General features: G+C 44.5%; 1 protein-coding gene across 3 annotated transcripts in view; it reads right to left on the bottom strand.

The window, feature by feature from the left end:
* ATAD2B (ATPase family AAA domain containing 2B) overlaps positions 1–27,624 on the bottom strand; it is a 202,656-nt gene that overhangs the window by 147,204 nt on the left and 27,828 nt on the right. For 2 of the 3 annotated variants that reach the window (XM_040348522.1, XM_040348524.1), the window contains exons 3-9: positions 25,575–25,624; positions 23,854–24,007; positions 20,719–20,821; positions 16,155–16,311; positions 12,183–12,311; positions 11,252–11,327; positions 1,607–1,708 (exon numbers count right to left, since the gene is read on the bottom strand). In XM_040348522.1, coding sequence (XP_040204456.1) covers positions 1,607–1,708; positions 11,252–11,327; positions 12,183–12,311; positions 16,155–16,311; positions 20,719–20,821; positions 23,854–24,007; positions 25,575–25,624 — 771 coding nt within the window. The remainder of the gene's footprint in view (positions 1–1,606; positions 1,709–11,251; positions 11,328–12,182; positions 12,312–16,154; positions 16,312–20,718; positions 20,822–23,853; positions 24,008–25,574; positions 25,625–27,624) is intronic. The other variant, XM_040348523.1, reaches the window with a different exon arrangement.

Genomic DNA, 27,624 nt, shown 5'->3' with positions numbered 1-27,624 from the left:
TGCATATGGAAAGTATTCACAGCGCTTTACTTTTTCCACATTTTGTTATGTTACAGCCTTATTCCAAAATGGATTCATTATTTTCCTCAAAATTCTACAAACATCCCATAACAACAACGTGAAAGAATTTTGTTTGAAATTTTTGCAAACCAAGCCATGAAGTCCAAGGAATTGTCTGTAGACCTCAGACAGGATTGTATCAAGGCACAAATCTGGGAAATGGCACAGAAATATTTCTGCAGCACTAAAGGTCCCAATGAGCACATCTGTTAATGGAAGTTTGGAACCACCGGGACTCTTCCTAGAGTGATCGAGGAAGAAGGTCCTTCGACAGTGACCAAGAACCTGATGGTCTCACAGGGCTCCAGCATTTCTCTGTGGCAAGAGGAGAACCTTCAAGAACCACCATCTTTGCAGCACTCCACTAATCAGGCCGGTATGGTAGAGTGGCCAGACAGAAGTCACTCCATAGTAAAAGGCACACGACAGCCCATCTGGAGTTTGCCAAAAGGCACCTGAAGGACTCGGACCACGAGAAACAAAATTCTCTGGTGTGATGAAACAAATGTTGGCCTGAATGGCAAGCGTCATGTCTGGAGGAAACCAGGTACCGCTCATCACCTGGCCAATGCCATCCCTACAGTGAAGCATGGTGGTGGCAGCAGCATCATGCTGTAAGGAATGTTTTTCAGCGGCCGGAACTGGGAGACTAGTCAGGATTGAGGGAAAGATTTATACAGCAATGTAGAGACACATCCTTGATGAAAACCTGCTTCAGAGTGCTCTGGACCTCAGACTGGGGCGAAGGTTCATCTTCCGACAGAACAAGGACTATAGCACACAGCCAAGATAACCAACGAGTGGCTACGAGGAAACTCTGAATGTCCGAGTGGCCCAGCAGAGTCTAGACATAACTAAACTGAACATCCCTGGAGAGATCTGAAAATGGCTGTACACCGACGCTCCCCATCCAACTTGGTGGAGCTTGAGAGGTCCTGCAAAGAATGGGAGTAACTGCCCACAAATAGGTGTGCCAAGCTTGTAGCATCATACTCAAAGACTTGAGGCTGTAATTGGTGCCAAAGGTGCTTCAACAAAGTATTGAGCAGAGGGTGTGAATACTTATGTACATGTGATTTTTTTTTCTTTTTTTATTAAATTTGCAAAGATTTCAAACAAACTTATTTCACTTTGTCATTATGGGTTATGGTTTGTAGAATTTGGAGAAAATGTATTTAATCCATTTTGGAATAAGGTAGGAACATAAAATGTGGAAAAAGTGAAGCGCTGTGAATACTTTCCAGATGCAGTATATGTATGAATTTGAGTTAGGGACCTTTAGATTCTAAGCTCCATGGAGGACAGGGACTGATGTGAATGTGAAACATATAGATGTAAAGCGCTGTGTAAATTGTCAGCGCTTAATAAGTACCTGTAATAAATAAAATAAAATAAATAAATCAATAGAATGGTGGAAACCTGGGTGTTGCAGCAGGTATGTGTAGGTAAGTCTAGGAAGAAGAAAAGCTACTGTTACAAAGCAATAGAAAACGAAGATGCTTATTCATACGTATTAGTTGTTACGTATATTGTATACGGCAAATACCTGTTTCTGGATTTGGCCATGCTCTTAGACTTTCTCCTCTCAAACCGCTCTTCATCTGATGAGGAAGTGGTATCGCTGCTGTGAATTGCATGCTTCTTTCTTCTGAAGAAAAATACACTCATTAACATGTATACTGGAATAAAGGAAATAGACAATGACAAAAGGCGAGTAAAGGAGGATTGATGGCAGTAGCAATAAGTAAAGTTCACCATACATGTTCCAATCTGACCATACAATCTTTGTACAATCAACTTCTAGATTTACAAATACCATGTGTAATAAGGATCTACATGACAGGTGTCAAAACACAAGGCCCGCAGGCCGAATCCGGCCCTCTGGGTTATTTCATGTGGCCATCGCACCTCTCCTGCAGCTGCAGGAGAGCTCCAGCCCTCCCCTGGTCCTACTCCAGACCCTTACTTTCTGATTTCAAGCAATGCATCCAGCTTCTTCCCAGCAGCAGCATAAGGAAAGGGGGGTGTACTGTGATGTAAGAGAATGTGGGGAACTCAACTTCTGATGGTGAGGTGGCTCTTGACATCGAAGATAAGGGGAGGGGGTGCGCTGGACATCTATTCTTAAAATACAACCGGCCCTTTTGAGGGCAATCATAATGCTTGCTGATGCAGCCCATGATGAAATGGAGTTCGACACCCCTGATCTACATAAAAGGAGACTGTGCAATCAGACTGTAAAGTGTGTGGCAAGCGGAATCCTTTGTTGAGCCATTATATTCCGACAGACGTACCTGCTGTCAGAATACACTGATCAGCACTGCAGGTTATAGACTGTGGTTCTGATTGAGCAGGGAAAAGCTGACAGGGCAGTTGTAAAGAAGTCCATAGGTAGGTCGATTTCTGTATAACCACAGTGCCCATTCGTGGATTGAAATATGGCCGGTCCCTGCTGATCCAAATTAATTTTGATCCATGAATGGCCGGCTTACCACACTGTCTGCACGGAGTATAAGTGCAGTCAATGCCTTTACTTGGGTTTCCAAAGTATAATCAGCATGGCTTCCGATATGTTCCTCTTAATGTTAAAGCACAAAGCAGTAACTTTACTACAGGCCATTCATGCAAACTGCTTCCCAGACCTAACCTGACTGCAGGTCCTAAAGACATCAGTGCTAATAAACCGAACAGTGCAAAGCAGATCATCATATCTGTCTTAGAGATCACAGGTGTGTGACCATAATGTGTATAACCAGCAAAAAGGTGAAGAGGACCTGTCCTATAATTGACAAACCTAAGGTATGTGTCGGCAGCAAGATATAAATCTGAAACAAATGTTCTGCTTCAAATATAGACCCCTGTGAGTCTTTTATTCCCAAGACCCGAGTCTGAAATTACTATTGGGGAACCATGGAAGAGATCAGAGAAGACAAACAAGTGCATACTCTTAAGTAATCTCGTTTACAGAGAAATAAAGCAATAATCCCACAGTTCTTGAAAGTGTATTCATGCCTTAGGCACTTTCTGCACTTTAATAATCCATAATTTAGGCAAAAGAAAAAATTACGAATGGGAAGTAACCTGAGGAAATTGCATGCTTTAGAAAAGCAGAATTAAGCTGTCTAGACAAATCTTTTCAATACTAATGGCTTCTGGGAGACCCATGCTGAGAAATTAAGAAAAAGCAGAGTTAGATTCTTACCGGTAACTGTTTCCAGTAGTCTTCCAAGGCAGCCCTTGAGAGATGGAGCTCCTCCTCACAATTTAGGAAACACGTTGCCAATAATTTTTCCTCCCTTTAAGAGGCGGTCCCTCAGGTCCCTGGTCAGTCATCCCCGAGAACCGAAGGCCGGAATCTGAAATGATATAGAATACACAACACAACCCCACAAGGTTAGACATTCAAGGGTGGGATCGTGCTGCCTTGGAAGACTACTGGAAACAGAGTTACCGGTAAGAATCTAACTCTGCTTTTTCCCCAGTCGTCTTCCAAGTCAGCCCTTGAGAGGATAATCAAGAACTCACCAGATCTAGGGCGGGACAACAGCCTGGAGGACTTTCCTCCCAAAAGCCTGGTCCTGGCTGGAAATCAGATCCAGCCTGTAATGTTGAACAAAAGTCGAAAATCTTGACCATGTTGCAGCTTTGCATATTTGTTCTGGAGTGGCCCCTGCTTTTTCTGCCCACGAGGCTGCTGAAGCTCTTGTAGAGTGAGCTTTAAGATCTTCTGGAGGTGTTTTTTCCATCACATTGTAGCACTCCAGGATAGCTGCCTTAATCCATCTGGCGATCGTATTTTTGGACGCCTGTTTGCCCTTTTGTTGGCCGGCATACAACACAAATAAATTATCTGATAATCTAAACTCATTGGTTACTTCTAGATATTGAAGTAGACACCGTCTGACGTCTAGAAAACTTAAATTTTGTTCCTTGTTGTTTTTTGGAGAAGTACAAAAAGAAGGTAACACAATATCCTGGGACTTGTGAAAAGTTGATGCCACTTTTGGCACAAATCCCGGATCAGTTTGAAGAACTATTCTATCATCATAGATCTTTAAAAAAGGTTCTTTTACTGATAAGGCTTGAATTTCTCCAATTCTTCTTGCCGTGGTAATGGCCACAAGAAAAACCGTCTTTAAGGTTAGTAATCTCAAGGATGTTTCTTGAAGTGGTTCAAATGGACCTTTGATGATCCCCCTAAGCACCACCGATAGATCCCATGTGGGACACTTTTTGATTTTGGGTTTTTTATGTTTTGCCAATGCTCTGCAAAACCGAGAGACCAAAGGGTCTTTTTGTAGTGTCCTTTCTAGGTACACTGAAAGTGCTGCCACCTGTACCTTCAGTGTACTGAGCGCTAGCCCTTTATCAGCGCCTTGTTGTAAGAATTCAAGGACCGTTGGAGTGTCCATTCTCTGTCTTTGATTCTCAGTGCACCAACTGTTGAATCTTCTCCAAACCTTTCTATAGATGGCTCTGGTGTTCGGCTTCCTGGCACTCAGAAGCGTTTTTACTACCCTTTCTGAGAGTCCCTTTGATCTTAAAAGGTCCTCTTCAATAACCAGGCCGCCCACTTGAAATGTTCTTGCTTTAGGCCGGTTAGTGGACCCTGACACATCAGGTCTGTCCTGTGAGGTAGAAGCCATGGTTCTTCCACTGAGAGACTGAGGAGCTGGGAGAACCAGGCTCTCTTGGGCCAGTATGGTGCAATCAGTATGAGTTTCGTTTGTTCTTGAAGAAACTTTTTTATTACTCTTGGGATCAGATGAACTGGAGGGAAGGCATAGCACATCCTGAAGTTCCAGGGGTTCTGGAGAGCATCTATTCCCAGCGGATGGTCTTGCTGGTTTAGAGAGAAGAAATACTTCACCTGAGCATTCTTTCTCGAAGCAAACAGGTCTACACTTGGGACTCCCCAGCGGACTGTAATCTCTTTGAAAACCTCTGGATGTAATGCCCATTCCTCCTGGGAGATCTCCTGGCGACTGAGGAAGTCCGCCACTTGATTGTCTTCCCCTTTCAGGTGAACTGCACTTAGTGAAAGTAAGTTCCCTTCTGCCCACCGGCATATCTGGTTGGAGATGCAACTTAGAGAGGGACTTCTTGTGCCCCCTTGTTTGTTTAGATAAGCCACTGCTGTGGCATTGTCTGACAGTACCAGGATGTGGTGACTCCTCAGCGGGTTCTGAAAAACCTCCATGGCTTTGGCTATTGCCATGAGCTCTCTCCAATTTGAGGATTGTTTGGTTTCCTCTGGGGACCATCTCCCCTGAGCAGGTTGCCCCGCCAGGTGAGCTCCCCATCCCCAACTAGAGTAAAAACCCTTTCTTTTTTCCTTCTCTGGAACTGGGATAAGGACATTTTGGTCCACCATTTCCCCCAGCAACAGAGGAAGAGCTTTTGCTTTTTCCGAATCTCTGGGAAGCTTCGTCAATAGGAATCTCTCTGGAGGATGACAACTGAACTCCAGCGAGTAACCTTTTGCGATTATTTCCAAAATAAATTGACTGGCTGTCGCCTTTTGCCACTGAGGTAGGAAGGCAGCCAGTCTTCCCCCTACTGGCATCTGGTTGTCATTGTTTGGCGGCTGTGTTAGCAGTGCCAAAGAGTGGGTTACTCTTTTGGTTTCCCTTTTGACCTGTCCAATTTTTCTTTGGGAATTCTTTCTTCCCCTCTTGTGGTCGATTTCTTTTCCCCTGAAAAAATCTTTTTTGTTGGAATTTCCGTTTTTCCGTAGGAAAGGACTTCTTCCTATCTGCTGTTCGCTCCAAAGCCTCATCTAGGCCTGAGCCGAACAGCAAGTCTCCTGTGAAAGGCAAATTGCAAAGTCTATTTTTGGATGCAGCGTCACCTGTCCAGGTCTTCATCCAAATCGCACGCCTAGCTGCGACAGCTAGTCCACCTGACCTTGCTGCCAGTTTTACGGATTCTGCAGAAGCATCTGCAATATAACCCACTGCTTTAGAGAGTACTGGAAGTGTCTTCAGGATTTCCTCTCTAGGTGTACCGTTTTTAATATGTTCCTGTAACTGGGTTAGCCAGAATTCCATGTTTCTTGCAACACAGGTGGTAGCTAGCGCTGGCTTTAAGCTAGCGACACTTGTCTCCCAGGCTCTTTTTAGGATAATATCACCCTTTTTGTCCATAGCCTCTTTTAGATGACCCATGTCTTCAAAAGCCAGTGCAGAATTTTTGGACACTTTTGAAAGTGGTGCATCCAGTTTTGGATTTTTGTTCCAAACTTCTTTTGGATCGTCACTAAAAGGGAAACGTTTTTTGTGACTTGCTGCAAAGAAAGGTTTTTTCTCTGGATCTCTCCATTCGTTAATTACGGTGTCAGACATCACCTGATGCACTGGGAACACCTTGGAATTTTTCTTCCTCAGACCCTGATACATTAGGTCATGCTTGGAAGGTTCCTCCCTTTCATGTTCAATTTCCAGGGTTTCATAAATGGCCCCAAGTAAATCATCCACTTCTTCTAGTGATAATTTGTAATTTGGTGCCTTCCTTTTTTCTTCACCCCCTTCCTCTTGTTCTGGTTCAGAGTCATCACTGGCCAAAACGCTAGCTGCGCTGCTGCCTGCTCGCTCCCTCACAGACTCATGCGACCCCGATGCGACTTCAGATCTGGGAGAGGCCATGGGAGAGGGATTTCCAGAAGGAACTACTGGGGTTTTGACTTCTGAGATAAATTTTTTGAGATCCTTAAAGGTGTTAGCCATATCTTCCCTCACGGATCCAAAAATTTTTGCATAAACTGCGTCAGATTGTTTTTGTACCAGCTTGTCCATGCAAGTCTGGCACAGCGGTTCAGTGTATTCCACCGTCATTTTGGTATTACACTTAGCACACCGCTTCTTGGGAATGGACTTTGGCTCTTTAGGTGTTTTCACCTGTATAAAAAGACAAACACAGGGGCCCCATGGCGGTGAGATTACATCCACCATCATTTCTAGTGCACACCCAGTGACACTACTCCTGTGAGTCCCAGCTAAGCTAGTGCCACCACCATCTAGCTGCTGTCCCATATAAATGAATACAAAGGTCACCACACTGGTGCCTACCTGTATCCTGCTGGTGCTTTCGCCTCCTGGAGCCTGGCCCGACGATATGTCCTCCTCTTCCAGCATCCTGGCACACTGTAGCGTCTTTGCTGTCCCCTGCAGCCGTATCGCCCGTGTATAGCACCGCCGGCCTGTTTGAAATTCCCGCGCCTTTAAGGGGAATGACCAGCTCCCCGGCGCACGCCGATGACGTCATCCCGCCCCGGAATTGACGCGCCTGCGTCTTCCGGGTCAAGCGGCGTCAGCTGCAGGACACGCCCACCCGCCGAAGCCGCCAAGGGGACGAGGAAATGGCGCCTACTCCACGCCTGGGCACAGGAGAATTTCCAAACCGGGACACCTCTGTCACATCGAGGGTTGCCCCCGTGGCCACACACCGTCCTCCTCCGCCTACACTGCACGGCTCCGGTAAGGTCACCTGACCCCCTGCCGCTCTGAGGCTCCCCTGCTCGTTTTTTTTTTTTTTTTTTGTAAGGCTGCGCCCGCAGTGTTTACCCATAGTGCTGTCCCAGCTGGACCCCTGTCCTGGTCAGCCCTAGAGAGATGGAGCCCCCTCAGGTCCTCTGGCAACATGTCTCCTCCGGACGGAGGAAACACTAAGACTGACCAGGGACCTGAGGGACCGCCTCTTAAAGGGAGGAAAAATTATTGGCAACGTGTTTCCTAAATTGTGAGGAGGAGCTCCATCTCTCAATGGCTGACTTCGGAAGACGACTGGGGAAAATAGTCAGGGTTTTGTTCTGTAGCAAATCTGCATTACAATTGGTGTGTCAGTAATAAAAAAAAAAAAAAAAAAAAAAGCACAAAGCGCTCAGTAAAAATGGCTTCCAGACCACACAAGAATTAAACAGTACGGAAAGGGAAAGAAAACATTTTAGAAATCAGGAACTTTCCTCAAAGCAAAACTAAACCCCAATAAATTATAACCTCCACCTTCCAGTAATGAGGCAGTTACATCCCTTGCTAGGCACCCCTCCTCTACTCCCCGGTGACGGTTTTTGGCCTCTTGAAGGGCCGGTGGTGTAACAACGTCATCCTGTGCATGCACAGTCATTCTGCTACAGCCGGAGTGTGCCAGGAATGCACAGTGCAGTGTTCATTTAATAGAAGACCGCAAGCAGGCAGGTAAGTGTTTGTTATTGCAGAAAAGACACTGCAGGTCTTTACGGCAAAAAAAAGATTTTTTAATAGTTACGTTTAGATCCATTTTAACCAAGTTTGTTAAACCAAAACCTTGGCAGTAAAAAAATTTAAGTATTCATTAAAAACTGCAAGTTAAATAAAAAAAAATAAAAAAACACACACAATTTAGTTGGTTCATAAAAGGCTTACTGCACCTGTTTGTTTACAAGTGGAATGTAAAGCTGCTAATAGAAATAAGGGCCATATCAGACTACACCAGCCTTTCCCAACCTATTCGACACAGGGAACCCTTGAAATGACTTTCCAGTCTCAGGGAAGCCCTGATCAAATGTACTATATCTACAACTTATGGTACATTAGTGAAATGGTCATTGGGAGGAAAGCTCCTTATGTCTGCAGTCATTGGGAAAAAATGACCCCCTTACAGATAGCTGAAAAGATCAATGTCAGTGGGAACTTATCAGAGGCAGAAACTACTCATTGCTCAAGGAAGCCCTAGCAACCTCTGGAAAACTCCTCAGACTCCCTGGACTAGATGGGGGTGACAGCATGACCAGTGCCAGGATGACCACACATGACAAAGCAGGACAACAAAATACTCCCTTGCTTGCATGTCACTTCATCACCAGCTTGGTGAGTGAGGTGTCACCCGCTCGAAAACCACTTACATTCTCTGCAGCATTATCAGCCAGCAAGGGAGTGCAATGCAAACAGGTGTTTCAACTGCACATTTGTGACAGAGGCGCTGTGACTTCAGTGCTGTTGAAAATGCATTTTCTAACAATTTGTGCAGCTATTAACTACTTGGTAACCGCCCTATAGCCGAAATACGGCTACAAGGCGGTTCCCTAACTCTAGGAGGGCGTCAATATACGTCCTCCCAGAGTCACAATTGCGCGCCCGAGCGGGCGCGCACACGCGATCACCGGCGCTCGGCGGGTCCACGGGACCCGCAGCAACACGGATCGCGGTAAGGAGCCAATGGAAGCGGCTCCTTACCACGTGATCGCGCCGTCCAATGACGGCGCGATCACTTGTAAACAAACCGGCGTCATGTAATGACGCCGGTTCCTCCCTCTCCTCTCTGTACCGTTCGGTACAGTGTGAGAGGAGAGGGAGGGGGGGGGGGATCGGGCGGCAGCAGCAGCTGCCGCACTGTGGGCTGGATCTGTGACAATTGCAGTCACAGATCCAGCCATCCCTGCGCAATACTCTGCAAAATAAAAATAATGATGAGTGCAATACTCTGCAATACCCACCCCCCCATACTCTGCAATACCCCCACCCCCCCATACTCTGCAATACCCACCCATACTCTGCAATACCCCCACCCCCCCATACTCTGCAATACCCCCCCCCCCCCATACTCTGCAATACCCCCCCCCCCCATACTCTGCAATACCCCCCCCCCCCCCATACTCTGCAATACCCCCCCCCCATACTCTGCAATACCCCCCCCCCCCCATACTCTGCAATACCCCCCCCCCCCCATACTCTGCAATACCCCCCCCCCCATACTCTGCAATACCCCCCCCCCCCCCCATACTCTGCAATACCCCCCCCCCCCCCATACTCTGCAATACCCCCCCCCCCATACTCTGCAATACCCCCCCAATACTCTGCAATACCCCCCCAATACTCTGCAATACCCCCCCAATACTCCGCAATACCCTCAATACTCCAATACCTTGCAATACGTCGCCTATGGGGATTTTTAAGTAGCAACGTTTGGCGCAATTTCACGAGCGTGTGCAATTTTGAAGGGTGACATGTTGGGTATCTATTTACTCGGCGTAACTTCATCTTTCATATTATGCAAAAACATTGGGCTAACTTTACTGTTTTGTTTTTTTTTAAGCACAAAACTGTTTTTTTTTTTAAAAACACGCGTTCAAAAAATTGCTGCGAAAATACCGTGCAAGATAAAAAGTTGCAACAACCGCCATTGTATTCTCTAGGGTCTTTGAAAAAAAAGCATATATAATGTTTTGGGTTTCTATGTAATTTTTTAGCAAATAAATGATGATTTTTACATGTAGGAGAGAAATGTCAAAATTGGCCTGGTGATTAAGGGGGTTTTCGTGCCCAGTGGTCAAGTGGTTAAAGGTCAGTCAGGAAGTAAATGCTGTACTATCCAAAGCCTGGGCCCAGGCACATTTCAACATTTACAGCAGATTTATGTGCTTCTCACAGAAGACTGTCAGCATTCGCTCAATACCATTCTACAATTGACTCAACCAAACTTTGTAGCTACACTGCGGAAGTGTAGGCTCTAGGATTCTTGCATTGCAAAGGTGGGCACTAGGCAGGGAGCCAGGACCACTGACAGGGGACTCGAGAAGAGACGTTTGTTATTAAAAAAAAAAATGATGGGTTTACTTTAAAGTGGAGTTCCACCACAAAAATTAAACTTCTGCTTTTCGGAATCCACCATCCGGTGTCACATATGGCACCTTTCGGGGGGGGGGGGGGGGGGGGGTCAGATACCTGTCTAATACAGGAATTTTGCTCCCACTTACAGGCATAGATACCCGAGCTACCTACGGGTATCTATCTACGCAACTTCCGGTGCCTTCTCCGTCGTCATCTGGGAGACACACAAGTCTCAGAATACAGCAGGGACCAGTGGGATCGAGCAGCGCAGTAGGGAACCAGGAAGGGAAGCCACAAGGCTTTCCTTCCCGATTCCCTTACCAAAAATGGCGGAGACCGCAGCCGAGGGAGAGATCGGCATCGGGTGCAAACATCGCGGGCGCCCTGGACAGGTAAGTGTACTTATTTTAAAAGTCAGCGGCTGCAGTATTTGTAGCTGCTGACTTTAAAAATAAAAAATAATTACAGCGGAACTTGGCTTTAAGCTCTTTATTGGAAGAGCCCTCCATTAGGCTCAGTAAAGCTTCTTGAATTATTTTAAAAATAAAGCACGCCAGATGTGGGATACAAATAAAATATATCAGTCTAATAGCCTGCTGTGAACATACCGAATATGGCTTCTTCTTGCAGGTGATCTGTGTGTATCAAACAAAGTGCTTTGTCGCTTTTTTTGATGTGCTGGCTCTAAAATAAAACCAAACATGTTAACAGATTAGGGGGGGAAAAAATAAGACAATACAAGCCATCAGGAGCAAATTTAAAAAAATGCTAATAAAAGGGTATAACAAAATCTAGCTTTATAGGTGCTTAAAGCGGTGGTTCACCCTTATTAACATCTTTTTAGCATAAAATGAGGCATAGTAGCGCGAGCTACAGTATGCCTGTCTTTATTTTTTTAGTCCCGTACTCACTATGCACTCGTAGAGACAAGATTCCGACTCCCGCGGGGAATGGGCGTTCCTATGGAGAGGGAAGGTGATTGACGGCCGGCTCTGGCACGTCACGCTCCCCGAAGACAGCCGGAACAGGTCTCGGCTCTTCACGGCGCTATACGGCGCCTGCGCACAGACTATGCGCAGGCGCCGTGAAGCGGCAAGTCCTATTTAGGGTATTTCCGGAGAAGCGTGACGTGCCATAGCCGGCCGTCAATCACCTTCTCTCTCCATAGGAACGCCCATTCCCCGAGGGGGGTCGGAATCTTGTCTCTACGATTACACTGAGTACAGAACTAAAAAAATAAAGACAGGCATACTGTAGCTCACGCTACTATGCCTCATTTTATGCTAGAAGAAGGAAAAAAATGTTTTTTTTATTAATAGGGTGAACCCCCGCTTTAAAGTACACTAAGAACTGATCCATTGTGAACCCCAAATTGCACAGTCATTCCACAGCATTTTAACAAATTTGCAATTAAACAATAAATGAAGTTTTTCAGTGGATTCCTCCAATTCTACTTGACCACAATGCACAGGTGCTTTTCATGTAAGCTCAACCATTTCCATTCATAAGATTTTTTTCAATACTAAATGCATTACCTACCAATAGGAGGTGCTTGATACCTTTCCACAGTTTTCCTCTGCCTGAGGTTGTATGGTCGATCATTCTCTTCACCCTCTTCGCCCTCTACCTCAACTTCTTCATCACAGTCTTCACCTTCTTCCTGGGACTCTGCAATAGCATAGAAAGTAAACAAATGTTAACACCCCCCAAATAAAAATGAAGTCTACTTTGGGTGGTAGGGGACAGAGTATGATCACCACAAAATGTAAATTCCCATCTTTGACCCTTGGCAAGAAAACATCCCTTCCTACCATCCTTTATATCAAAATGGAATAATGGTCTTTTTTTTTGGATGCTAGTTTCATATTGAAAATGCAGAGGTTACTAAAGATATGAAATTTCTTGTACGACAGAATGCAACTTTAGAAGTGATGTAATGTATTCTTTAGTTTCTGAGCATGCGCGGTCTTGGTCACTCATTTTTTTTAGATAAATATCATACTGATTAAAACGAAAACCGCTCGTTCTGGTATTCTACGACAAAAATGTTTGCGCTTGATAACTTTGCATGAACGGTCGTGATTTTCTCTCGAAAGCTTTGTACTAATGATCAGACTATCGCAAGTTCGCTTAGAAAGCGGTATTTTTCTTCCTATTTTCTCACTGTGTGTACTAGGCATTAGAGTGCGTCAAGCTTTCCTCTTTCCCCTGTGGTGTGCCGTTTTCACTTCTTACAACTGTGTACTTACTAGGAGGCAACTCAATCCATAATGATGCCATCAAGTAGAAAAATTGTATCCTAAAAGGGAAAATAAAAATAAAAAAACTCCCAAAAGTAAAAAGTATTCACTTTTTCCACATTTCGTTATTTTACAGCTTTTTTTCCCCAAAATTGATTAAATTCATTTTTATCAAAATTCAACAAATATCCCATAATGACAACATGAAAGAAGTTTGAAAAGTTAATTAAAAAACAAACAAAAGAAATGCCATGTACATAAGTATTCCCACCCTCTGCTCAATACTTTGTTGAAGCACCTTTGGCACCAATTACAGCCTCAAGTCTTTTTGAGTATGATGCTACACACTTGGCACACCCATTTTTGGGCAGTTTCTCACATTCTTTGCAGGACTTCTCAGGTTAAATGGAGAGTGTGAGTGCACAGCCCTTTTCAGATCTCTTCAGAGATGTTAAATTGGGTTCAAGTCTGGGCTTTGGCTGGGCCACTCAAGTACATACAGAGTTGTCCCATAGCCACCCCTTTGTTATCTTGGCTGTGTGCTTAAGGTCAATGTCTTGTCGGAAGATGAACCTTTGCCCCAGTCTGAGGTCCAGAGCAGGTTTTTATCAAGGATGTTTCTGTACATGGCTGCATTCATCTTTCTCTCAGTCTTAGTCTTCCACAGTTCCTGCCACTGAAAAACCTTCCCACAACATGTTGCCACCACCATGCTTCACTGTAGTGATGGTATTGGCCAGGCGATGAGCGGTGCCTTGTTTCCTCCAGACATGACGCTTGCCATTCAGGCCAAAGAGTTCAATCTTTGTTTCATCAGACCAGAGAATTTTGTTTCTCATGGTCAGAGTCCTTCAGGTGCCTTTTGGCAAAATCAAGATGGGCTGTGATATGCCTAAGAAGTGGCTTCTGTCTGGCCACTCTACCATACAGGCCTGATAGGTGAAGTGCTTCAGCGATGGTTGTTCCTCTGGAAGGTTATCCTCTCTCCACAGAGAAATGCTTGAGCTCTGTCAGTGACCATTGGGTCCTTAATAACCTCCCTGACTAAGGCCGTTCTCCCCCAGCCAGCTCTAGGAAGAGTCCTGTTGGTTCCAAACTTCTTCCATTTACAGATGGAGGCCACTGTGCTTATTGGGACCTTCAATGCTGCAGAAATGTTTCTGTACCCTTCCCCAGATTTGTGCCTCGATACAATCCTGTCTCCCAGGTCTACAGACAATTCCTTGGACTTCATGGCTTGGTTTGTGCTCTGACATGCACCGTTAACTGTGGGACCTTTTATAGACAGGTGTGTGCCTTTCCAAATCATGTCCAATCAACTGAAATTACCACAGGTGGACTCCAATCAAATTGTAGAAACATCTTAGGCTGGGTTCACACTGATACGACAGTCATACGACTTACATCCTACTTTGCTCTGCGACATGAGTCCTACATCGATCCTACATTGGTCCGACATCCATCTGACTTTCATGAACAGGATACTACTTTGATCCGACTTTGTGATTTGTCAAAGGACAAGTCAGACTATCAAAACAATCCCAGCGTGAGATAAATTCCTTTTACTGCTGCTGTAATCAGCATGTCGGATGTCAAAAGTCGGATGGTAAGGACAAGGATCCTACTTCAATGATATTCAAAGGGCTTTAGTAGGCTTAATGTCGGACCAAAGTAGTACAGGGAGCATTTTTAAAGTCGGACCGACTTGTGTTGGACCAGTTAAGACGGCTCCCATAGGCACACATTGATTTTCACACGTCATGCTACATGAGCTCCCAATGTCGGAGCGTTTGTCGGCAGTGTGAACCCAGCCTCAAGGATGATCAGAGGAAACAGGATGCATCTGAGCTCAATTTTAAGTGTCATGACAAAGGCCGTGAATACTTATGTACATGGGATTTTTTTCTTTTAATACATTTTCAACGATTTCAAACAAACTTCTTTTAGGTTGTCATTATGGGGTATTGTTGGTAGAATTTTGAGGAAAATAATGAATTTAGTCAATTTTGGAATCGGCTATAACATAAAATGTGGAAAAAGTGAAGCGCTGTGAATACTTTCCGGATGCACTGTAACAAAGGTTTTTTTTTTCTTTTGGATAGAGTTAGGCTGCATTCACATCTAGGCGGACGAAATCGCGGCGTTTTGTCGCCGCAAATCGCGGTAAAAATAGCGGCGTTTTGTACCGCGATTTGCGGCGACAAAACGCCGGTATTGTCCGCCTAGATGTGCCCCAAGATGACCCCCTCTATGGAGATGATTCCCATCTCCTAGCCGAACGCTCGAAGACGCCTGAAAAAAAGGTCCGGGACCTTTTTTCACGCGGCAGGCGACAGGCGTTCGGCGTGGAGATGTGAACCATCTCCATAGAGGGACATCTGTTTTCAGCCCTCTGGCGGCAGCGGCGTATCGCTACAGGCGTAAAAACGCCTAGGTGTGAATGCAGGCTAAAGAGGGATTGGAACAAACACCTGTCAAGTTTTGACTTGTGGTTTCCCTCTGTAAGGAAGGTTTACCCTCTCCATCTGTTCTGTATACCATCAATAAAAGTGAAAGGAAATCCCAAATCTTGGGTTGTTACCAGACAAATAGGAGAAATCTTACAATAGGGACACTGGCTCCGGTGACAACCAGGGATTCCCAGACTTTGGACAGATTATCACCCACTGTTTTGGCTATGGGGCAGGAAGGGAAATTTTCCCAATAAGAAAAAGATGGCAAAAAAAGATAGAGGTTCTCTCCCTTACACTATCCAAAATAAGTTTTGCCTTAAAGGAGTTGTAAAGGAAAACATTTTTTTTGCTGAAATGACTGTGTACAGGGTATAGTGTGTACAGGGTATAGAGACATAATAGTTAACTGATTCATTTTGAAATTGATTAAAAATAGATAAAAATCAATCATATAATGTACCTCTAGTTTTGTTTTTGCATCTAGTTTCGTTATTGCATGTTATCCTGCCTGTGTGCTATACAGAGCCATAGAGCAGTGATGGTTTGGAAAATGAAACTAGAATCTCCCAGTACTATGGTCATCAGGAAACAGACAACCAGGCAGTGTCCAGAACAGAGAAGAATTACAGCAACATCAGAGCAAAAACGAACAATGAGGACATGAAACCAGGACTGCAGTAAGCTATTTAGCTAAAAAAAAAAAAAAAATTTAATGACCCTTTAAGTTTTACTTTAAGAGAAGATGCTGGTGAAGGTCTCGTTCACAAATTTTAAAGACTTCCCAAGCAGCATAAAAACCAACCCCATAATAAACCCACCCTCTGAAACCTCCTCTTCCTCCTCCTCTCCTTCTGAGGATTCCTCATGCCGGGTTTTGATTGGATAACTGTTTCTACGCAGACTTTTCCTCCTCCTCTTAACACGAGAATACATGTCCATGTTCTCCTGTATATCATGGATATTCTTATTATTAATCTGTAGGGCAACATGTAGCAAATGTGTGAATAGGCCAGTTTGAATCCAAAAGGTTCCTGTTAAAAAAAAAAACACACACGAAAAAAAAAAACACAAAAAGGAAGCAACCAATTTCTTGCAATGATAAAATGTTCCTAACACCTATGAAAAGCAAAAGCAATGTGGATTTCAAGATAGTTGAATTGCTAAGTTAGTGCTGACTGAAACGTATATCTTATAAGTCTCCATTGTACTGTTTTTTTACGCCTCTCTCCACACATCCATGTATTGCCTCTACTTCTGAAAATGGTAACCCAACAGAAAACGTATGCACATTGAGGCCCTGTTCACATTACACCTGCGTTCCGCTCAATTTTTTTTTTTCCCCATACGATTCACTGTGGGAGTCATGCTGGTAACTGTCATTCTTGCAATGCCTCATTGGACTTGTAATTTTGCAACAGCTGGAGGGCCGCCAGTTTGAGACGCCTGCCATAGAGCATTCAAGTGCATGGGCTGCCTTATGTGCAACACCCAATAGGGTGTTGCACATAAGGCAGCCCATGCACTTGAATGCTCTATGGCAGGCGTCTCAAACTGGCGGCCCTCCAGCTGTTGCTGGGACTTGTAGTTTTACAACAGCTGGAGGGCCACCAGTTTGAGACCCTTGCTCTATGGGCATTTGTCAGGGGAAAGAAGCTCAGGGACCAAATTTTGACCATGACCCAGGTGCATTTTTGGACCTGTTTTGCTGCGACACCCATATTTTGCCACACGACCTCAGCAACAAAATTGCACCACGTGTGGGTTGCATTAAGGATGAATGGCACCCAAATTCACGTTGTTTGAATTATGTGCCAATTCTGCCTGCAATTCCAAATGGCTAACTGTGAACACGTCCTTAAAGCGGAGCTCCACCCTAAAGTGAAACACTTTAGGTGAACACTTCACTTCCTGGTTCCCTCACCGAGGGGGGTGCAGCAGAGTGACGAGCGATCACTCGTCCTCTGCTGTGGACGGCGCTGGACTCCAGGACAGGTAGGTGTCCTAATATTAAAAGTCAGCAGCTGCAGTATTTGTAGCTGCTGGCTTTTAATATATTTTTTTTCAGCGGACATCCGCTTTAAAGTGGATGTTAACTCTCCATACAACCAAAAAAGTGAATGGACCTAAAATGATACACAGAGATGAACCAAATCTCCCTACAAGTTCGGATTGTGTTAAGAAATGTTCTCTGTTTAACACAGAGTGTGATGTCTGGGCATACAGTCAAGTCAGCTAAAATTGCTGATTGGGGGAAATGCACACACCCCTCATCATAGGAAGACACTCTCAGAGGTGTTTTGTAACAGGGCCAGCTCCCTGTTAATTTATAGCAACCTTCCTGGACAGAAATGTTAGGCTGCTTTTAACTGATGTGTCCGAGAATTTGTCAGGAGTTATCAGGCCGATACCAGAGAAACGGGTCAGGAGAGAGCTATGGGACTTAGCTCTTTGAAGAGAGATAACAAAATGTGGATATTGGTGCTCAGCTCAAATTTCATGAATTGGGTTTACATCCACTTTAAAGTGAACATCTTCAATTATCTCATCTTCACAGGAGCCACACATACTGACTCCTGAGCACTCCGCCATGGTCAGGGTAGATAGGAATCCAAGACAGCATTGGGTTGAATCTAGATCTGTATTTGATTGTATAATTGAGCCAGGAAACCAAAGATTCTGCTACATGCCATTTTCAAATAGCATCCAGGCACTAAATGATGAAAACCTGTAGTCCCCATAGAGCATAAAGATGCCTAAAGGAATCCCCTGCTACAGAAAGCCAGATGTTACATAGACAGCCAACCAACATAATGGAAAAGTCAGACAGCCATGAATAGTCACGTTTATTGCCAACCATTCATAGTTAAAAAGGACAACAGAGCAACATGCCAATACGGTTCTCCATTACCCTTTTTTGTTCTGGCCATTTGATCCATAAACGCAATCCTTGGTCTGCAGTGTTTCTCAACCTTTTCACAGTCAAGACACTTTGAAATTCTGCACAATCGCGAGGCATCGCTTTCAAAAATGTAAAAAACCAACAACTACTAGTTTAACATTCCCACATGCAGAACACCACCCAACAGGTGATGTATTCTTCCAAGGCAAACACACCTTGGTACCGACTAGTGTTCAGTTTCTCTCCCTCACTCAGCTAATGTGACCCTAGTGCTGATGGAGAGGGGCAGGGAGGTGCAAATAAGGATGCTGTGGAGGTGCTCACCTTCCTCAACAGATGTCATTGGTTGTTAGGGTGCCAGAGGCTAGAAGATTTTAATGGTGCACAAAAACCTGTGGCTTTGTGGAACTAAAAGTTAGACTTGCTCCACCTACTGGCTTGTATTACATTTTTTGGGGCATTTTGCCAAGGCACCCCTGAAGAGACCTGTAGTTAACCTGGTTGAAAAAGGCTGCCATGAAGCTCTCTTCAAGTTAACAAATTTGGCTTTAGTCGAACTTAAAGACACTCTGCATTATTTATGACCACCAGGTGGCGCCGGATGACTTATCTGTCCCCCAAAAAAAACAAGCTGCTTTACTTTATGGGTTGCCAAGATCATGTACACCATTTGTTTGGCCTAAACTGCTAAACTGTGTTGCCTTAAAGCGGTAGTTCACCCACAATCCCATGATGTTACCATCGAGACAGGCATTGTAGCGCGAGCTACAGTATGCCTGTCCCGATTTTTTTAACCCCGTACTCACCTCGTAGTCGTCCATCGTAGATTCCGGCTCCCGCGGGGAATGGGCGTGCCTATGGAGAGGGAGGATGATTGACGGCCGGCCCTGGCACGTCACTCTCCCCGAAGACAGCCGGAGTAGGTCTCGGCTCTTCACGGCGCGTGCGCACAGGCTATGCGCACGCGTCGTGAAGACCAAGCCTATTTCGGCTATTTCCGGAGAAGCGTGACGCGCCAGAGCCGGCCGTCAATCATCCTCCGTCTCCAGAGGCACGCCCATTCCCCGGTATCTTCGATGGACGACTACAAGGTGAGTATGGGGGGAAAAAATTCGGGACAGGCATACTGTAGCTCGCGCTACAGTGCCTGATTTAAAGGTAAAAGAAAAATTTTTTTTTTTTTTTACTGTCGATAGGGTGAACCCCCGCTTTAATAATCAGATTCTTAGAGAAAAATGTTGTACACTGTTCATCCAGATACGAATGAAATAGTCAAAACATTGTCCTGCTAGAGAAGACTACTAAAGCATTGACTTCTTAAAAGGGAGTTCCAGCCATTTGTATGTTTATTAAAAGTCAGCAGCAACAAAAAGTGTAGCTGCTGGCTTTTAATAAACAGGCACTTACCTGCTCCAGCGACGCGCCGGCCGGGGCTCCGCTCCTCTCCCCCCCCCTCCCCGGCCGGCGTCTTCATTTTCAGTGTGGGCACCCGGCCGTGACAGCTTTCGGCTTCACGGCCGGGCACCCACTGCGCATGCGCGAGCGGCACTGCGCATGCGCGAGCGGCGCGGCCCGGCGCCGTGTAATTGGCCAGGAGATCGCCTAGGACCTGTGACGTGTCCTAGGCGATCGCCTACAGCAGCCACTTCCTGAAGGCGATTAAGCTTAGTCGCCTACAGGAAGGAGGAAGTGGGACAGGAAGTCCCACTCGTGCTGAAGCCCCCATTCCCCCCCCCAAAAAAATTACATGCCAAATGTGGCATGTAAGGGGGAGAGGAGTGGGTTAAGAGGAAGTTCCAAATTTGGGTGGAACTCCTCTTTAAGCTCAATTTTGCAGAAGGTTCATGGATTCCAGCACTCCTCTAATGGAAGGCCAAAGTGTATATATGAGCTCTGGTGTGTTAGCAGACCCCACATACAGAGCCCGTCAGGAAGCCGGCACTGCGCTGATCACAGACAGTGAGACGTTTCCCGGTCTCTGCAGCCGCGCATCAGCACAATGTCTAACTGTCTGTTTAGCGCAGCGCCGACTTCCTGGCGGGCTCTGCATGTGGGGTTTGTGAACACACCAGAGCTCATCTATACCCAAGAGCAGACCAAGGATTCAGTTTAGGTTTAGTCTAGCCAAAAACCTAACCTCCACATTTAGACCACATTCACACCTCAGCGTTTTGGAGCTTGAAGCCTCAAGCTACAAAACGCTGGCGGGGAAAAAATCTCTTATTCTCTATGGAGATGGTTCACATCTCCACTCCAAAACGCCTGAAGCCAGAAGATCTAAAACGCCTGAAGCTCAAACAAGTTCTGGGACTTTTTTTTTTAGGCAGATTTGAGCGTTTTTCTGCTTTTTACATTAGTGACCTTTTGACCTGTACAAAAACGCGGCAAAAACCTCTGCAAAAATCGCTGTAAAATTGCACGACTTTCTGCCTGAAAACGCTATGCTCAGGTGTGAATGGGGCCTTAGGGGAGACTTGACTTACAAATTCTGTGTCTGTCCACATACGCAGCCGCTCCACCTCCCTGGATTTACTGCTCCTCCGAATGTTGATGTTGTCCATTTCCTGAAGGACGGCCTCTGCAGTGCTACAAACAAGTAGTAACATTCAGTCTTTGATGTATCACATAAAAACCTATCAAATTGCAAACGTAATAATCTACTAAACGCAAGTTGTTTTTTTTGTTTTTTTAGAAGACTGTAAATAACTCTAAACTGTAAGAAAGAAGAACTTAAAAGGGGTTGTAAAGGTACGATTTTTGTTACCCTAAATAGCTTCCTTTACCTTAGTGCAGTCCTCCTTCACTTACCTCATCCTTCCATTTTGCTTTTAAATGTCCTTATTTCTTCTGAGAAATCCTCACTTCCTGTTCTTCTGTCTGTAACTCCACACAGTAATGCGAGGCTTTCTCCCTGGTGTGGAGTGGCGTGCTTACCCCCTCCCTTGGGCTACAGGAGTGTCAGGACGCTCACTAACACACAGCTCCTTTCTCTATCTGCAACGTAGAGAGCATCCTGACTCTCCTGTAGTCCAAGGGAGGGGGCGAGCACGACATTCCACACCACGGAGAAAGCCTCGCATTACTGTGTGGAGTTACAGACAGAAGAACAGGAAGTGAGGATTTCTCAGAAGAAATAAGGACATTTAAAAGCAAAATAGAAGGATGAGGTAAGTGAAAGAGAACTGCACTAAGGTAAAGGAAGCTATTTAGGGAAACAAAAATGGTACCTTTACAACCCCTTTAACCCCTTCCCGACCGCCGCATGTACATATACGTCGGCAGAATGGCACGTACAGGCACATTGGCGTACCTGTACGTCCCTGCCTTTCCGCGGGTCGGGGGTCCGATCGGGACGACGGCGGGGCTATTCGTTTCTAGCCGCTCCGTCGCGATCGCTCCCCGGAGCTGAAGAACGGGGAGAGCCGTATGTAAACACGGCTTCCCCGTGCTTCACTGTGGCGGCGTATCGATCGAGTGATCCCTTTTATTAGGGAGACTCGATCGATGTTGTCAGTCCTACAGCCACACCCCCCTAACACTTGTAAACACACACTAGGTCAACCCTAAATGTTACAGCGCCCCCTGTGTTTAACTCCCAAACTGCAACTGTCATTTTCACAATAAACAATGCAATTTAAATGCATTTTTTGCTGTGAAAATGACAATGGTCCCAAAAATGTGTCAAAATTGTCCGAAGTGTCCGCCATAATGTCGCAGTCACGAAAAAAATCGCTGATCGCCGCCATTAGTAGTAAAAAAAATAAAAAAAATTAAAATGCAATAAAACTATCCCCTATTTTGAAAACGCTATAAATTTTGCGCAAACCAACCGATAAGCGATTATTGCGATTTTTTTTACCAAAAATAGGTAGAAGGAAAAACTCTGTAGTGAAGGAAGATGTTAAAAGATGTCTATGAAAGATCCAAAGGGTATGATGGGGTGGTATGTGCAGGGGAGGATTGCAGAGCGTATAAAAGCTGTAGTATAAACTACATATTTTAAAAAAAAATCATGTACAGCTTCTGTAAAAGGTGGAAAGCATACAAGTTACTCTTCGCCACAAAAAAACAGAAGCCCATTAATACTTTACCCCACGCGTATAACTGCTCACACCATTGGTACTGTGTGGCAGCAAATAAAATGGGGAAAAAAATAATCATGCTATGACCAAATACATATACTTTTTAAATATTTTTCTTTCAATGCCTTAAAGTGGAGTTCCGGCCACAATTTCACTTTTTAAATATAAATACCCCTGTAATACACAAGCTTAATGTATTGTAGTAAAGTTAGTCTGTAAACTAAGGTCCGTTTTGTTAGGTTGTTGCAGCATTTAGACACTTTATAAAATAGAAATTGACTGGGGCCATCTTAAGTGTGGGCATCATGAAGCCAGACTGTATGACTTCCTGGATTTAAGCCTTGCAGATCTCGCACATGCTCAGTGCTGCACAAGCAGTGTAATAGGTTTCAGATCAGGTTTCAGCACCTGTGCTGTCCAAGTCACATGATTCTTTGAGACTGGGGAGTGCACAGACTCCTGGAAAGTTACACCCACTACATTCCCAGGAGTCTGTGCGGTGTAGGTTAGGAAGCTTAAGCACCTAGGTGCAGGAAGTGGGAAGATTAACTATTCTGCCTAGCAACAACACTTTGAAGGCATCTAAAAAAAAAAAAAAAAAAATTCTTAAAGGACTAATGACATTTTTTTAAAACTACTGATGTAATGTTATATTTATGGGTGGAACTCCACTTTAACAAAATGAGAAAGACAAATTGTCCTCAGTGTATGTTTACCTAAAACTATCACCCATACCCTCTTCCTATCACTAGACTCTGCAGCATCTCCATACGAAGGCCGTTCTGACCACGCAGCTTGCCCAGATCTAGCACTGACTTCACTCTGTGTGATTGTATGCAGGACACCAGAACAGGGAACAAAACTCTTCAATCACATATCCTGAGGTATATAGAGGAGCTGACATTTTCTATCGCCCTTCTCAGTCTTGATTCTGGCATGTGCAAATGATGCTGAAATAGGATAAAAGCTGAGGGCCACAAAGTGAGAAACTACTTCCATACAGTTATAGAGACAGGAAGAACTTTGGTGACAAGTAAAGCAAAAATTACCAGTTTTACCATTCGTTAAGACTGAAAAAGGGTTAAAAAATATATTAACACTGCAGCTCCTCAGTGTAATACTGTCTCTGCATGTCAATACCACTTTGTAATGGTTACCTATAAAAACTAAATTGTGTTCCCTGTATGTCAAATACTTGGTGCCGTGGTACAATCTGCCCAAATACTATTCCTGCTACACAGAATAGAATTTTCTGTATGGTTATTTTACTAAAGGAGTAGAGGTTATTGAATTTGCAAAGTTAATGTTCGTAAACGAGATGAAGCTGCATATACTTAAGGGTACTTTCACACTGAGCAGCACCGCTATCTTTAACGGCGCTTTTAACCCCCACTTATGTCCGAAAAGGGGTTAATAGTGCCCGCACGTTGCCAGTGCTGCCCATTGATTTCAACGGGTAGGGGCTATAGGAGAGGTGTATACAACGCTCTTACAGCACCTCGTCCTTTAATTTTGCTAGAGGGCAGTCCCACTTACCTGTTTACAAGCTGATCAAACAGCAAGCTCTGGTTTAAAGATTCAAATCTTGTACTTTTGGACCTGCAGCTCCTCCTGACTGCTCGGTCCCCGTTGATGCAAGGGCGGTCAACACTTCCATCTTTCTCAACACGGCGTGGATGACTTTTAATAGCTAAAAAAGAAAAAAATCAATAAAATCATCATATAACATTTTTGCACTAGCAACCAAGAACCCCTAGTGTGTTCAAGAGTGCTTTCAGCCCTGTGCTGCATCACACTAGAGGTGTACCAACTGGGCTGCTGTCCCCTACATAAGTGTGTAAGAGCCAGCCCAGCCCCACAGGAAGCCATAGTAGAGGGGAACCTTGCATCTTAACCACTTAAGCCCCAGACCTTTAGGCAGCTAAATGCCCAGGCCAGGTTTTGCGATTCGGCACTGCGTCGCTTTAACAGACAATTGCGCGGTCGTGCGACGTGGCTCCCAAACAAAATTGGCGTCCTTTTTTCCCCACAAATAGAGCTTTCTTTTGGTGGTATTTGATCACCTCTGCGGTTTTTATTTTTTGCGCTATAAACAAAAATAGAGCGACAATTTTGAAAAAAATTCAATATTTTTTCTTTTTCTATAATAAATATCCCCCAAAAACATATATAAAAACATTTTTTTTCCTCAGTTTAGGCCGATACGTATTCTTCTACCTATTTTTGGTAAAAAAAAAAAAATCGCAATAGGCGTTTATCGATTGGTTTGCTCAAAATTTATAGCGTTTACAAAATAGGGGATAGTTTTATTGCATTTTTATAAATTTTTTTTTTTTTACTACTAATAGAGGCGATCAGCGATTTTTTTCGTGACTGCGACATTATGGCGGACACTTCGGACAATTTTGACACATTTTTGGAACCATTGTCATTTTCACAGCAAAAAATGCATTTAAATTGCATTGTTTATTGTGAAAATGACAGTTGCAGTTTGGGAGTTAACCACAGGGGGCGCTGTAGGAGTTAGGGGTCACCAAGTGTGTGTTTACAACTGTAGGGGGGTGTGGCTGTAGGACTGACGTCATCGATCGAGTCTCCCTATATAAGGGATCACTCGATCGATGCAGCGCCATAGTGAAGCACGGGGAAGCCGTGTTTACATACGGCTCTCCCCGTTCTTCAGCTCCGGGGAGCGATCGCGACGGAACGGCTATAAACGAATAGCCGCGCCGTCGTCCCGGATCGCTCCCCGAGGGAATCCGACCACCGCATGTAGCGGGGGGGGGGGGGTCACGATCGGACCCCCCACCCGCTAGTAGGCAAGGACGTACATGTACGCCCATTTGCCTGTACGTGCCATTCTGTGGACGTACATATACATGCGGCGGTCGGGAAGTGGTTAACAGATGCGCCCACAGTTTCCAACTATGCATGCAAGCCTTCTTTGGGCAACAAAGAATTAAAAAACAATCTGAAACTTCAAAGGGTCACCCTGCTTAAAACTGTTTAGCTAGGTAGGCATCACATTTTTCACAAGCCTATCTGCAACACTCAGAAAAGCATTTGGGGAAAAAATAAGAAAATCGCACAGGGACAATGAAAAGGAGTTTCAAGGAAAACAAAAAAACAAAACTGAAAAGCTCTTTAAATTCCATGCAAGATATAAGAGAATGAGATAGATTATAGTAGATTTCAATGGTTGTCTTAACAAGGCTTAAAAAAAAAAAAAAACAATCGGTAAAAAGGAGAATACTTACCTAAACTACTGTGGCTGTTCTGTAAAGTAGCACCAGTCTGAGACAATAACCTGAAATGTAATAAAAAAACAAAAAATTCAGTTGATATAAAAACCCCATATAGTGCATATAGGGTTTCATGTCACCTCCTGTTTCAGTGACAACTATAACATTTTGAAATAATCACCTGTCCTGGTATCAAAGAGCCCACAAAACAGGAGGACACATCACTGAAAACAAACTATTCCTGCAAGGAGGGAGCTGGGGGCATGGCGGCGCTGTTGACAACCCAACAATTCTGGATTTCCTTTTACTTCCTTAACGGTCACCAGGACAAATAGACAGTAATACGAAAAAATGAAAATAAAATAGAAAATAAAAACTTGACAAGTGTTCCAATCCATTATTTAAAATCTATACGGCAAAACGTTGCTTTACTTTAACCTCTTGACCACCGCCCCATGTCAAAAAGACGTCCTCTTTTTAAAGTTGAATATCTCGATAACGGCAGCAGCTGCTGCCACAACCGAGATATTCATCTTTTCAGGGGGCGGTGGTGTACACGATAACGGCGGTCTCCGCGGCGGATTCGCCGCGAGATCGCCGTTATCAGTGGTGGGAGAGGGCCCCCCCCCCTCCCGCCGCTCTCCCGCGCCCTCCGCCGCTTACCGGAGCCGTCGGTAGCGGCGGAGGGGATCGGATGTGTCCGGCAGCTGAGCGGGGACGGGACTGAAGGAGAAATCTCCTTCACCCGTCCTCATAGCTCTGCTGGGCGGAAGTGACGTCAAAACGTCAGTCCCGCCCAGCCTCTTAAAGAAACTTTTTTTTTTGTCATTTGAAAAAATGACATTTTTTTTTTTTTATTTTTTTTTTTGCATTTAAGTCTAATTATGAGATCTGAGGTCTTTTTGACCCCAGATCTCATATTTAAGAGGACCTGTCATGCTTTTTTCTATTACAAGGGATGTTTACATTCCTTGTAATAGGAATAAAAGTGATCAATTTTTTTTTTTTTTTTCAGTGTAAAAAATTATAAAACTAAATAAAAATAAATAAGAAAACCAAAAAAAATTTTTTAAAGCGCCCCGTCCCGACGAGCTCGCGCGCAGAAGCAAACGCATACGCGAGTAGCGCCCGCATATGAAAATGGTATTCAAACCACACAAGTGAGGTATCGCCGCGATCGTTAGAGTGAGAGCAATAATTCTAGCCCTAGACCTACTCTGCAACTCAAAAAATGCAACCTGTAGAATTTTTTAAACGTCGCCTATCGAGATTTTTAAGGGTAAAAGTTTGACGCCATGCCACGAGCGGGCGCAATTTTTAAGCGTGACATGTTGGGTATCATTTTACTCGGCATAACATTATCTTTCACAATATATAAAAAAATTGGGCAAAATGTATTGTTGTCTTATTTTTTAATTCAAAAAAGTGATTTTTATCCAAAAAAAGTGCGCTTGTAAGACCGCTGCGCAAATACGGTGTGACAAAAAGTATTGCAATGACTGCCATTTTATTCCCTAGGATGTCTGCTAAAAAAAAATATATAATGTTTGGGGGTTCTGATTAATTTTCTAGCAAAAAAATTGTGATTTTCACATGAAGGAGAGAAGTGCCAGAAATCACCTGGTGGGCAAGTGGTTAAAGGGAAACTCCACTCAAGGATAAAAATAAAAAAAAATTAGCGTAATTCTGCCCGCGATTCGAAATGGCATCAAATTGCGGGACGCCTGTGCGTTCCGTCACTTCCAATGGCACTCCAATCGCGCCAATGCGACATGCGCAGTAAAATCGTGCAAACAGAATGACGGGTTTTCCTGTCGCCCAAAAGAAGTTCTTGTATTTCTTTTGGTCCACAGGTATCCCGCAATTCTGTTTGCACGATTTTACTGCGATTTGCTGCTATTTCGAATTGTGGGCAGAATCGCAGCGATTCGGAATACCAAGATGTGAACGGAGCTTTAAGAATTTAAATGTATTTACATGCAGTGAAGGAGCTTTGAAACCAGACTTTATAGCCCCCTCTAGCTGCAGGCATTGTGGAACATTTCATCCTCTGGCTGGGTTTGCA

The sequence above is a fragment of the Rana temporaria genome, chromosome 4, assembly GCF_905171775.1.
Source record: "Rana temporaria chromosome 4, aRanTem1.1, whole genome shotgun sequence".
Taxonomy (NCBI): domain Eukaryota; kingdom Metazoa; phylum Chordata; class Amphibia; order Anura; family Ranidae; genus Rana; species Rana temporaria.
Note: the sequence above shows the minus strand (reverse complement) of the source record. Positions and strands in the feature narration are given on the sequence as shown.